This window comes from Drosophila subpulchrella, chromosome 2L (assembly GCF_014743375.2).
Source record: "Drosophila subpulchrella strain 33 F10 #4 breed RU33 chromosome 2L, RU_Dsub_v1.1 Primary Assembly, whole genome shotgun sequence".
Classification (NCBI taxonomy): Eukaryota; Metazoa; Arthropoda; class Insecta; order Diptera; family Drosophilidae; genus Drosophila; species Drosophila subpulchrella.
Genome location: NC_050610.1, coordinates 5,965,403 through 5,979,764, shown reverse-complemented (window position 1 = coordinate 5,979,764; position 14,362 = coordinate 5,965,403). Strand labels below are relative to the sequence as shown.

The 14,362-nt window shown below is 42.2% G+C and overlaps 1 protein-coding gene across 2 annotated transcripts in view; it reads right to left on the bottom strand.

Annotated features, from left to right (window-relative positions):
- Nucleotides 1-14,362, bottom strand: part of LOC119546015 (neural cell adhesion molecule 2) — a 49,222-nt gene that overhangs the window by 13,560 nt on the left and 21,300 nt on the right. For both annotated transcript variants that reach the window (XM_037852022.1, XM_037852023.1), the window contains exons 3-8: nucleotides 2,754-2,795; nucleotides 2,342-2,547; nucleotides 1,546-1,611; nucleotides 1,443-1,482; nucleotides 1,192-1,347; nucleotides 981-1,109 (exon numbers count right to left, since the gene is read on the bottom strand). In XM_037852022.1, coding sequence (XP_037707950.1) covers nucleotides 981-1,109; nucleotides 1,192-1,347; nucleotides 1,443-1,482; nucleotides 1,546-1,611; nucleotides 2,342-2,547; nucleotides 2,754-2,795 — 639 coding nt within the window. The remainder of the gene's footprint in view (nucleotides 1-980; nucleotides 1,110-1,191; nucleotides 1,348-1,442; nucleotides 1,483-1,545; nucleotides 1,612-2,341; nucleotides 2,548-2,753; nucleotides 2,796-14,362) is intronic.

Below are 14,362 nucleotides of genomic sequence, written 5' to 3'. Positions count from 1 at the left end.
TGGCAGCTAAATGCTCTATAAATTCAAATACTAATATTTTTGGGGTTCCAGTATGTGGGAATGTTTTGACGCGGGGCTTGACTTATTACCCACAGTGGGTTTCCAAGTCATGGAATGGGATTTTCAGTCAAAATGAGAGTATTTTTCTTAAGTAGGTTCCCAAATTTTTGTGGAAAGGTTTGTAAACCTTATTGACTTTATCCCAATATAAGTCGTCCATCTCGAAAACCTTCAGCCGCAGGCAGTGGGACACACACGGTCAAACTCTCACAGGTAAATTAATTTAACGTGACTGCAGCTTTTGGTCGATTTTGGCCAAGTGCGTGGGAAGTTGGCCAGCAATTTCCACCCACTGGCCCGTCCATCTCCGCTGTGTATGCCAATGTTGAGGACGCGTTGCGGTTATTGCCCCAAAAACTGCATTTGCAACATGCAGCGGTGAAAGGGGGAGTGGTGTGTGTGTGTTTGGACTGGGTGGCCGCCTTCTTTTGTGTATTTTACGCATTGAATGCAGCGTTCGTCACAGCCACATATCCCATTCCCTTCCCTTTCCTACGTGCCATAAATATTGCAATGGCGTTGAGCCCAAAATGGATTTTACGTTATTTTTGCCGTTTCCGTTTTACGCAGCCCGGAAAAATCCTTCCGAAAATTCTGATAGGCCGAGTTCGTTTAAACTGTGAATGCGATTACTTTCAGCGGTATTATTGCCAAGATTCCATGCTCCTCTATGAGTACCTCATGTCTTTGAATGCTAGTAAGAAACAGGAACTTGTCTCAAGGATAAAACAATCTTTTACAAAGATATCTTGCCTTTGAGAAATCGGCCCTAAGTAAAGCTAGATAAAATATGATTGTTTTCAATAATAAAGAAATGAACCACAAAGGGATGTCCCTCCTTTTTGCAACTTCTGTCTCAGCCAACGGGGGAGCCAGTTAGGCAACTTGGCTGGCTGGCCAACCGATTGACGTTTACTCACATTGCACACGCAGGTGGACCCGCTTGCTAATCGATGGCGGGACTCCGTTGGAGGCGACGCACAGATACGCGGCCATGTGCAGGCGACTCACTTTGGTGATGTGCAGCAGCTCGCCGTCGACCACGTTGACTGCGGGGATGGGGGATTCCGAGTTAAGAGGGGAAAAGAGCTGGTTAAGCCACGTGCAATGCGGCGGAAGTGGGTGGCTTACCGTGCTCCCCGCCAATTAGCATCTCCTCGCCGTCCTCGCGACGCCACATGACGTAGGGCTCCGGATAGCCACGTGCCTTGCAGACCAGCGAGACATTCTGACCCTCGCGCACCACCATATCGTTGCTGGTCAGGCCCTCGACAATCATCGGGGGCACTGGGGGATGGGGGAAAAGCACGGGGTGTTATCGAAGGCCAATGGGTCACACTCGGGGTCAGTGGACAGCGATATGGATTCGTTTTCGTACTCACCCACCACCTGCAAGTAGCCCTTCCTGGAGCGCATGGGATCCTGTGGGGCATAAAGAGATTAACTGGGTGATTCCCTTAAGTTGCTTAGAACCCCCGAGCTCACCGTGTTTACTTGGCACATGTACCAACCGCGATCCGACTCCTCCACCTCCTTGATGTGCAAATACCACTGCAGAATGCATTATTGAGTCGATTAAAAACATAACATAAGTTTAATAATTTTTTAAGATAATAGTAAAAAAAAGAATAGCACTAAACCCTAAAATCGGCATAAATGTTGTTTCCTTCGAAATGTGAAGAAAATCATAAATATGTCAAAGTTTTTTATGATTTAATTTTAGTTTGAAGGCTAAAAAAAAAATATTGTTTTTGGATAATACAAAATGTAATTGAATTACTGGAAAATGTAACTCTCTTCTCTTCTGATATATTATATATATTAATTTAAGTCTTAGCAACAATGGCCGATTCCTCCCTGTACCTTAAGTTTTAAACTTTTAACAACAGAGTACCATAAATAAATAAATATATTAATTTCGTCGTAAAGTAAGTAAGAGGTAGAATTTTGCGTTTCCGACCCTAAAAAGTATAAAGTATGATCAGGATCACTAGACGCTTTATGCTTTATGAACGCTGAAATCTTAGAACCTATTAAAACTAGAAAGTTGGGAATAGGCATGCAGATTCTAGAGATTCTTTCGCAGTGCAAGTTTGGCGCAGGATGCCACGCCCACCTTAACGCCCACAGTCGGACCATCCATTAAAAATTTATAAGTTACTGGTATCTGAGAGGCGATGGCATCGACTATAGTTTTCTCTTTTTTTTTTGTTAAACTTAAAAATATTTTATCGTCTGTATTTGTAATACTAATTTCGAAGCGTTTTGGACTAACACCCACCGAACGATGGTCATTGTAGGTCAGGCTGATGCGGCTGTTCTGCGAGATGACGTTATGGTGAATGGATAGGATCGTCTGCGTATCCACCCGCACCCAGGCCACCTTATAGCCCTTGAGGTTCTCCACCACGCAGGCCATCAAGGCATCTCTTCCCACGGAGACGGTGACATTGGCAATGGGTTCCGCGAATCGCGGAAAGTCCGAATCTGAGAGGAATAAACAGGAATAATTTCAGTTAGTCCAATTAAAGTACCCTAGGTTCCCTTCTGCTAACAGAGGCATAAAGGGAACAAAACGGCACAGAACAGAAGAGGTATTTAGCTTGCATTCCGTGCCCGCTGCACTGCGGCACATTGCGCATACGTCCCGTGTGACCAGTCTTGAAATGGGGAAATGAGGGTATATTAATTACCATCCTGTGCCGTCTGCTGGCTGTCCAGTCGCGTGTGTTTGCCTGCAAGCGAAAGGAACGAAATGAAGAGCGTTAGAACATTTAATTAATTTAATTTCTCCACCGGCATTTCGGCTGCCCGCTCCATATGGGTGATAAACAAAAATTAATTAGCCACGCCGTCCAAAAACTTGGTCTTGGAAAGAAGACAGGAATGGAATTTTGTGTCCGTCTGTCGCCATGTTGTTCTGATACGGCAGAAATTTCTGCTGCGCTTTCAGATTTTTGTTTTTAGTTCCATTTATTGCACTCGCTCTATGACAAAAGTTCAAGTTTAATTGTTTCTGGCTGCGTTGGCGCTTTTTCCCCATTTTCCCACAGCTGCAGCGGAAACTTTTAGTGTTCGAGGATGGCAGGAAATTTTTGTGCAAAAAAAGGTGAAAGGTGTTGGGCAGGAAATTTTTCAAATAAAAACTTGACGGAAACTGCAAACTAGCAATGTTCTGTTCAACCTTTTATGCGCGGATGGCAAAGAAGTCAAATTTGTTTGTGACTGTTATTCGCAATATCGAGAATGTTCGGTTCTGTTTTTTTTTATGGGCGTGTCAAACACTTTACAAATGAGTTGAGCAAAAGCGTTAAAGAAATTTGAGCTAGCTGCAAATCGCATTCGCCTTGGAGAGCGCTACGAACGCTGTCCGTAACATAAAACCGGGTAAATTGAAAAACGCTTAAGCATTTTTACAGCTTTTAACACGGTGCCGCATATTGAATTACGTTCACTTTGGCCAGTCCTCCTTTTGCCAGCAGGACAACTGCTGCCGTTTCCTGCCACTGGCCATTGGCTTACCGCCCCCGACTTTTCCGAGTCGCCCCTTGCCATCTCGATTTTGTGCTGGCACTTTTCAACTTCGCTTCTCCTGGAGCAGCTGCTGTTTATGCCTTTTCAGCTACGGAAAAATGCTCAACACGATTTTCGCTGTTGATTTACGTTTTAGCACGTTTTTCGTACAGTTTAGCTGCCGTTTTTCCCTATTCCACCCCATTTTTTAGGTTCATCCTGACAGGTTGCACTCTGCAGCTTTCCGCCATTTGAATGTGCTGTTTCACTTTTCCTTTTGCAATTTAATGAGCAGCTCTTTTTATCGCCACTGAGATTTGTCCCTGACTCTTTTGGCCTTAATCCAGCAGGACGGCTCCTGCCATTCTCTCACCTTCTGGCCATGTAAAGTGAACCCCATTCGACGGCGCTTAGCCTTTGCATTCGTAATTTATATATTTAAGTTTTGCCTTTAATTTGTTTTTTAGCTCTTGTTTGAGTGTGTGTCAACATGGCTAAGCTGACACACAGCCTCGACTCTCAGAACTTGACGGTGGATGCCAGTCAGTCAATTCGTCAGCTCCATTCAGGATATGGCGTCCGAGATTCTGTTTGTCCTGCGGACACATCCACCTGCACCCATTGGCCTCTTTGTGCAAACGCGGGCAACCATTCAATTTGTCAGGCTCGACGGCGGCAGGTTTCCGCCAAAACCTAAACTGCCTTTTGAACTTTGTGCAAACAAAACGCACCGGGGAAATGTCCGAGCTGAACAGTGCCAGCCACTTTCAATGAGCCCACCGAGCGGGCCAAATTCATAGTAGTGATTACCCGTTTTATTACCCATTAATATTGGGAAACCATAATGTTTTTAAATCGATAAAATATGAATAATATAACCATGCCTTGAAAGCAAAACTTGCAGCAACTAATCGATATAACAAAAAATAATACAATTATAATATTTTATATATTTTAGTACTCCTTAAATGCTCTCTAATACCCTAAATAAAAAGAAAACATGAAAAATAAAACTTTAAACACTATTTGCACGCAAATTTAACAGAGCTCTTTTAGTAATTGTATTTATTTACTTTGTTTTTGAGAATGCACTTTAGCCTGCAGGAAAAATAAAATACGAAATTTAAATGCAGAATTTGATAGATCAACAATTTAAACTTTGGTAAATCGTCTTCAAAAAGGCGCAATCTGCAGTGCAGTCGATTTCCACCGCGGGAAGAGAGATTACGGCTTGTGGTGACGGTGAGTTAGCCAGGTCTAAAGCAGCTTACACCTTCCCATTCTCCGGCATAATCTCGACGGGCTCCGGAAACCAAATGGTGGTCATAAACAAAGGACACACACAAAAGAAACCTTTTGGCCAGACGTGCCGCCTACTCGATTTTCGGCAATGCCGGCAAATAAACTTATGATACAGTGGTTGGATAAAGCAAAAAAGACAGTACCATTTTGGACTTTCACACAAATTATTCAAGAACAATTTATATATTACATATTTATATTACCTTTGACAGGAAAAATAATTTCCTCTAAACACATCTATTAAATACATTCAACATCAGACTAAAAACAATATTTTTCCTACTTCAAAAATATTTTATTATCCAAAATTTTGTATCTTCTCCCCACTGTAAGCTGCTTAGGTCCTCGCCAAGCTTTTCTTCCGTTTCCCTTTTTATGGGCCCATCTTTTTTGTTGGCCATTTTTTCCGTTTATTTGGCTTGGAATTTTTTCGGGGGGGGCGGAGGAGGGCCGGAACTCCAGGAATACTTTGGCTGGCCGTTTATTGTCGTTTATTTGTCTTTTTGCCATTTTTATATTTACGCATATAATCGCCTTCAACGCTTGCCGGCGCCTTGGGAGATGGTTTGGCCGGGACGTGGGTCTTGACGGCGCTTATAAATATGATGTTATCGCTTTTTATGGTCCACTTTTATTGCCGGCAATCAGTCTTGCGTTTTGTTTGCTGATTGCCTCACATTATTCAAATGTATTTGTTTAATTCCCGGGGATTGGCAGCAACAAATCATTTTAAATCCGCAATATGTCAACAAATACTTGGACAACGAGCACATTGTTTTTTTTTCTCGTACCACAGATGGTTCTTGTGCGGGCCATTATGGCGGCTTATAGCCATCGTCCAGGACACTTTGCGGCCTATTACAAGGACTCTCAACCATATGCTTGCCACCCACGAAGCCTAATCAGCAGCGAGCTCATAATCACATTGCGTATACGTAATTAGTTTAGCGTTTGACAAGGCCAGCAAATCTTCACTGCCCGCCGAGTTCTATTTCCATAGCCCCCACGCCCTGCGAACGTTCCACAAACTGATTATACTTGCACTTTGTTGACAAACGAGCTGATTAAATGCCGGCTCTCGGTCATTATGCAATTAACCGGCAACTGACTCTGTGGGCCGCCTTTATTGCCCAACACCCAGCTGTGAGTGCGAGTATGGGTGTGCGTGTGGTTAATAAGGTGGCCGAAGGCAGTGAGGCCTGTTTACATTAAAGCTTAAGTGCCAAAACAAGATGATTATATTGAATTTTGATTACCGATGGTTTCCACAGGATGTTTGATTAAATAACTGCAATGGAAGCTAGCTTCGGGCGGTGTTTTAGCCTAAGCAGTGTAATTAAAACAGGCAAGGAAAGGTAGGTAATTGCCGGTTAAAAGATGACAGCAAATCATTAGGAAAGGTGTTACATACGCTTAAAATGTAAGTCAATAGTTGCAGAGAAATTAGGGATTCCCTAAAATAAGCTCCTTTTTATATATTTAGTTAGTAAGCAATATTACTATTTTTATCACAAATCGAATATTTCCAGGAGGAAACAGAAATCTCTTCCAACTAAATTCGGTTGGAAATAAATATTTAGGGATTCCTTAGTCCGTTAGCAAATATGTTTATCGTACATCACCATCATCAAATAATTGCAAACTTTACTACAAACCCAACAGGTTAGCAACTGTTAATCAGGAATGCATTCTGAAGCTGGGAGCATATGAAATGCCTTGCGCAAATTGTTTACTTTTTGTCATAGAGTGAATTCCAACCAGATTCCCAGAAAATCCGACACAGAAAACCCAAGCCATAGAATGCCATGAATTTGTGCACGGTGAAAAGAGGAGGGGGGCGGTACGAAAAAGTGTCTAAGAATGCAATGCAAATATCTACCCGACAATATATGTACTCATATGCTCAGTGAAAACAGAGGAGACCGCAGAACGAATTGCAGATGCGGCAAAAGTGCATTTCGCCAACTTGGCAGCCAAATGAACTCGAAGTGAACCCGAAGTACACATGTTAGGAGGATACTTATTGTGTGTCCCGACCAAAATCCCTAGCCTGTGTAACAAATTTTCGCCTTACTTGGCGAGACAATGGTTCAATTCCACGTTCGATCTGATCGATGACGCGATGCTGGAAACTCATTAAGAACTTTAATTAAATCGAGAGACGGCGAGTGCGAGGATGGCAGTGCAGCGGGAAAACTCATTATTCATAACGACACGAAGGCACGGGACGGAAAATCTGGGTCCATCTGGAGTGGAGTGGAGATGGCAGCTGCAACAGCTCAAGTCAGCTTGCCCCCGAAGCGTGCTGCAAATAAAAACAAAATATGTGCGAAAATGTGTCGGAAAGTGAGCGAGAACATAAAACACGCCAGCCAGCAGAAGCATCCGCATCCCCAAGCTGCAGTTCGCCCTCCTCCTTATGACTTATGTTGCCAGCTCGTCGGGCTCGGGACTTCGGGACGGAGATCCTGCGGACTGGCTGACGGGTCCTTGAGGTGTTGGCCGTGGCTCCAGTCACCTGACAGCATCTCCGCTTAAGCTGCGCTTAACGTTTTAATAAATGATTGTGACAAACGCAGTAGATTGGATCACGGGCAGGTGGAACTATGCAAATATAATTGCGGCTTGCTCACTTAAAATAAGGGGAGCTTCATACAGTCGAAGACATTTATTTAAAGAGGATAAAAAACACTGTAAGGTACCGAAAAAAATTATATTTTCTCAAAGACGGTTGTTGGGAATGTTTATCCAATGTTAATGAATTATGAATAATGTGGTTGAAAAATAATAATAATAATTAAATAAAATATTACACATCTTTTAATTTTTTTTTTAAGGATTGTATCGTATATAAAATAAATAAGATTTAATTTCTAACCACTGAGGACGGCAGTCCACGTAGCGACGAAGCTCACCAGGAGAGTGTGCGAAGGCGCTTACTATATATACAAGAAAAAATTAAATTATACTGCGATAGTCCGACTGTAATGAGCGATACATATATCGAAAGGTATTGCAAAAAGTAAAATGATACATTCGTCGCGCTGCAATTCAATATGCCTGTGTTTAGCTGTACGAATTTGATAAAGCTTGTCGAATGAGAAAAATTTAGAAAGTGTATTTACTTAGTAGATCGTATAATACATTTTCGTCACAATAGTTGATATCAAAACTTTGGTTTGTTGAAGGTGCGATCGTCACTAGATTCTTACCTCGTTAAGAGGTGTTTTTCTTTGATATATATTACGAATGACAATAAATTCCTTATTTATTCGCATAATGTTTATCGAAAGGTCTTAAGTCGATAATGTATGTAACACATTAATGTAAAATAATTTAAAATATAGTATGTTATTTTAAGCTTACTCGGTCAATAAGCTGTTTGAGCTGTCGGCTGCAAGTGCAACGAAAGTCCACCCCATCCTGAATTAAACATGCTACTGCCACTCACTCAACTCGTTCACTTGCCAAACAGCAGTCACTCAACTCGGCGATGTGACAGTGGAAAATTAAAGCACATGCAAATTGCATGACCATCAAATGGGCCCGCACTGTGCAGAGCATTACTCATACGCCCCGTCAGCGCTTCGATGGCTGGCGACATCTTGCCAGCGGAAGACGGGCGAACGGAGCGAAACAGCCGGGCGAAACGAGTCGTGAGTGAATTTATTTCAAACAATTATGTAGCAATTAACAAACAGATGACGGCAATTAAACTGCAGCCAGACGGAGGAGAGCAGGGGGCCCGAAGTCGAGTTGTGTCAAGTGCAGCAATCGACAGCCGCCAGCAGTGAACTCCACTCGTGAGTGCGTTCTGCATTATTCAGGCAATATTTCACACACTTACGCGTCGAGAAATGCACTTCATGCCATGCCGTTCATTGCCGGCTGGTTAATTTTTCAATAATTCAATCGGCCTCTCGTTCTTTTCCCGGGCAGATTACGTATGCGCCGCGTTGTCTTCCGGATGGTCTCAAGTGCCCCAGTGGTCGATCATTTTTGATATGCCGTTGAAATCACGGCTTTTTGCACACTTCTACGAGGAGCATGCATTTCCGGGCAAACAGTTCCGGCCGCAGAAACCACTTTACAAATTAAGTTGTCAACAATTTCAACCATATCGCAACGATTTAATCTTCACACCTAAATTATTTATGGAAAAAGCCACGTTTTGCGCCCAGTCACACATATAGAAATCAACCCCCCCCACCACCTCACTAACACACTCACACAAGTGCCTTGTTAGCCGTCGCTCATGCAATAAAACGTTCAGCTGTTGTTGTTCTGCTGTTGAGCCTTTTGTTTAATAAATTATGTAAAATGCGCCAAATTGAATTTGAAATTCATGCAGCCTTTCGCCTGGTTATGGGAATTAAGATATGTCGACAGTCAGACAGAGTGGTCACGAGGGGGGTGGTGAAAGGGGTAAAGGGGGGAAAAAGGGTGGCCAGGGGGGCAGGAAAATGGGGAAATGGAAAATGGAACTGAGACACAGCCATTTTCAGTCTGGCACGTACAGACAGTTAACATATGCCTTGGATTTGGGATTGCGGGGAAAATGGCATTGTGTGTGTGGTTTGGGTTTGAGTTCGGGTTGGGCTACGAATTCGTTTGGAATAGGTGTAAATTGCGCCGATTCAATTTAATGAGATAAATATTCAAATTTATTCATACCGCTGAAGCGGTTGAATGCATTGCTTTGATTTGTAACTAAATAAACTTCGTCTGTGTGGGTCATTACGCAAATACTATTTCGACACGCCTCCCTCAAATTGCCTTAAATTATGTAGAAATAATTTAATTTGTAAAAACGTTAGTGAATAAATTGGTACTTTTACAATAAATTATAAATAATCATTTGCCGATAAAAAGTGTTCCATTTTTTTCGTTTTCAATTTATGAGCTTATATTAAAATGTTTTAAATTTTGCTTTTGAAATTGCTATGTGCACAGAAAGAAATAATACAATTTATTAGATAGATATTGTCTTGACTTCAGTTTCTGACTACATTTTTTAAAGTTTATTTTGAAAGATTAAAGTTTAACGCAGGTGTTCACCTCAAGGACTCTTTAAAATCAACCCTGAAATCACAATGCCAGATTTCAGAAAAGTTTCATCCTAACTGCCTTAAGTGGGCCATAACGCCAAGAAATACCAAGAAAACTGCTCAGACAGAACAACTTTGAGAATATAAAAACGAATGGGAATGCATAAATGTGGCCGAGTGGAGACCGACGGTCCCAGTATGCAATCGTAAACATAATTTACTCTCATCTCGGCCCGAATTCGTGGAAATAATAATTAGGGGCTGGATCACAACAAAGGCCCAGTCCGTTGTGTCCCAGAATTATAAATGAAGTGTGAACAAGAGTTTGTGGCTACTCCCTTTTTTGCCGGACCACGGCCAGAAACAAAGGAAAAAAGTGCTCCATTCGAGACATTATTAAAAGTTTTTCTTTTCCCCCTTTTTGCGGGCTTCTTTTGGGGGCAGTCATTTACATTAACATCCTTTCATCCTGTGTTGACAAAAATATCAAAATGAAATTGCTGCATAATTTGTTCTTTCCGCCCCGCGTCGCCATTGCTGTTTGCCGAGTGTCTTTGGGGAAACTTTTCTATTAATTTTTGTGGCCGTCATTTGGCGGCCAGCAAAGTGTAAATAAATACAACCATCTCCACCCGCCGTTTCTTCGGCAATTCCTTATCTTGCGGACCGTCGAAGCGCAAACTTAAATTAAAATGTTGGCAGGACATTCGTTGAATTATTCAGTAACTTTGTGGCAAACTCTTTGGCTTTTTATTTAGCGGCCAGTTGCCGTTCGTTGAAGGCAAACGTAAATTTTTCCCTTTCCATTGTTTTTTCTTGTCATTTTGACGACATCTGTTTTAATGTCTTTGAGGGATTTCACGTTTCAAGCTCGTTTGGTAATTAAAAATCAATAGTGAAAGGAAAAGAGTTGGTTTACTTAGTGGTAAAGTTGCTTACCTAGAATACTTGAAAAATTGATTTACAATTTATTAGAAGGAACTCAGAGCAGAACACCAGCTTTATAAATAATGAATGCATTTTTTTCAAGCCCTTAGAGAATTTTTTGAATTTATTAGAAAGAACGACCCCTCAATAAATAAAGAAATGAAGCATTTAAAAACAGCCAGTAACTTAAGTCTATCTAAAGATATAAATAATATATCTAAACACTTTTGCAAGCCCTCAGAGAAGTATCAAATTACCAAATATTTTGGGAGGGCAAAGGCAAATTTGTTTCGGTACAGACCGTTTAACTTAAATTGTCTTAAATTTCAACAGGCTGTCGCCGAAGTGCCCGGCAGCAACAGCAGGCATAAAAAATGAATGTGGCCAACTTGACTCCAATCTGGGAAGTGGATGTGTAAGTGGTTGGGACCCAGTTTCAGACTGACTGAGGTGGCAGAGGCCAGAAAGTCAAGCAGTCGGCTTTTCACTTTGCTCAGTGTGTCCTAGGGGCATAATTTCCCAATTGCAGGCTCATGTGCCGCACACACACAGGGTTGTGGGAAATCCCTTTAGCCATCTCTCAGCATCTCTCTCGGCCCGGGATTCCCTCTTCAATCAAGCACAATGGGCCGTTGAATCGCTTAAGCGAATGCTTTCCCCACTCCAACCTCCAAGCGCAGGCACCCCCATAAAACAACAACACTTTGCCATGGTCAGTTACCAGTTACGCACCGGCCACGCCCACCAAGGACGCCCGTGGCGAAACGCCCCTTTGCAGACTGCCCTACTTGTTATTTATATTATGACCACTCACAGTTGTTGGCTCATTGTCATAAATTTCCCCAAGTGTTTGCCGTGCGGCCCATCCGGAAAAGTGAGAGTGGAGAAAAGGAAGAAAAGATTTTCTTGGCCGTGTGCGAAATGTTTGTTGTTTGTTTGTTTGCCTTGTTTGACTGTCGCCCGGGGGTCTTTGTAGGCAAACAATGGCAGCCTCTTGGCCAATTTAATAAATTCTATAAGTTGTTTATGTACGGCTACCATTGATAGATGCAGGCTGACTTTTATCCTAAAAGTGTTGACAGTCAACCAGTCAAGTTGTCAGTAGTCAAGAAATGCGGGTTCTAGACCAACTATTCCACCCAATTATATAGCAGTTCTTAAGCCAACCAATTGCTTCTGGAGCTCCAATTTAGACAGATTTAACTCTAATGCTCAGCACACTCGTTAAAAAGAGGCTTGCAATTTAATTACACCCCAGGCAAAGTGCGAGACCATATTCGTTTTGCACCTCGCACAGAAAGTTTTCAACACACCCGAATGGAAGTTTGAGGTGCTCGAACATTCTGGAGCAGCCACTAAGCGCATAATCTTGTAAACTTGGCAAAAATGCTCCAAATGCCATAACTAAAATAAGCAAGCTTCCACGGAGCGGTACAGCCGAGGATGCGGAGCAAAGGGAGTGAAACATATTATCCCGGAGGGCACAACCAGATTCCGAGCATGGCTTCTTTGCCAAAGTTTCTGCAATGGTGATGGTGCAAGTGCTTGATGCAAATTATTTGGCCTGGAGGTTAACTAGGGTCGTTTAGCAAATGCCTAACCCACAAAAAGACGCAGCACGATTGGAGATGAGCTCGTGAGAGACCAGGCTTAATGAAGACTGTTTTCTCATTCAAAAACTTTTTTCGTTCGTAAGTGATTATAGGACGTACAATTTTTTCTTAGAAAAGAAAATGGTTTCTCTTTAACCATTTTTAAGGAAGGTATTTCTGACTTGCCCATGATGACAGGAATAATAATTTAACCTATGTAACCTATAACCTTTAATTTCTTAAAGTTAACTCTAAGAAAAAATGATTTCTATTTGATTTATTTATAAGGCTATAAAATGACAATTATAATAGCCATGTCAGTATCGAATCTGACGACGGGCTATATATTTTACAGTTTGGTTTGTAAAATTAGGAGCTCATTAAGATTAAATGCTATATTTTGCACTCATCCTCTAAATTATTATAATATTATCTATAATTTTTTCTTTAATTTTTAAACCCTTTTTCCATTTTGTGTCTTTGCAACTCACGAAGTCATCTCCACTGCACGCCCACCGTCTTTTTATGAGTCCTGCATGCATTGGCATTCATGAGAGTGAGCCCAGTATTTTTGTGAGCCCAATGCCAGGGCGCAGGGTGGTTGTGGGTGGTGACTGGGCGTACCCTAGGGCTAACCACAGTCTGAGCTGCAACTCCAAGCACAACAACAACGACAAGTACAATAAATGCCTTTCAACTGCGGTTTCACATGCACTTGAAGTGGAGTGGCGGCGTATGAAGAAGGGGTTGACTTGGGGTCGGAGTGCCTGAGTTTGGTGGGTTAAGGGGGGATCTGGCACTGGAACTGGTCTGGTGGCAGTGTCATAAGCTCAAGTGCTATTTGCAGTGAAGTGCGCCATACATCTGCAAAGCATAATAGTTGGTAGGGTGTCGGTCCCCCGTCTGTTTCATTCTTTGCGAGGCCTCACTTTACTAGTGCAGCTCCGTGTTGGGCTGCTCCTAATGAAACTTTATCCCCGGAGTGCTAAAAGTCTGGCCATCTGGCCAGGCTCTACCCAAAGTCCGGACATCTGTGCAAGATGCAGGCGCAGCCTCCCTAACTGTGTTTCGGTATCTGTATCTGAACTCGGTTATTGCCAGCATCTGTAAATGCAACTTCAGACTGGCCTTAAATTTTCTATTTCGCAAACAGATTGCTAAGGCTTAACAATGCGAAAATACTTTTTTGTGCTTAGTTATAGGGATGAGGGGTGCTCAGTTATGGAGTAACTCATCGCAATAACTGATGGCTTAATATGGTACAATTAGCTAATTGCTCTGTTGTTCCTTACTTTTAATGCAACAGCAATATTTACGCACTTGTGGGCAAAGGAAGTTCTTCGAAGGGCGAATCAAGCGAAACATCACTTGCAATTAGTTTGCAATTGAGGCAGGTGGCGGAGAAATGGGATTCTATTGCAAAAATAATTCTCGGCAAATTGGCTGAAGCCTGGAAACTTCACTCTCGATTTGTGCCAAGGCACTTCGTTGTCGGATTGTAATTAAGATTGATGTGTTATATTCAACTCTTGCAGCGATTGTGTGGCATTTGACTTTGCCCAACTAAAAGCATAAACTCAACTGGCCTTCGTGTCTGCAAGTCCCGATTCGATTTCGTTTTCCACTTTCCACAGTTTGACTCCTTTGTAATTATTGATGAGCTTCGCTTTGACTTTTTGGCCATCAAGTGTATTAACGTAATTAGCCATCCATCCAAAACGTTAAGCTATTTCTATTCCTCCATTAAATTCTGTGCACCTAAAGCTCAATTGACTCTTGACTCTGCTCTACTTCTCCATCCACTTTTGTTTTTTTTTCCTCAATTCCTAGTCAATCAAAATGTCATGGAAGTCTGGTAGTCGATGAACTGATTGACAAGCCCAAGAAAAAGGAAACGGTTGGCTCCATTGGCATTCGTTT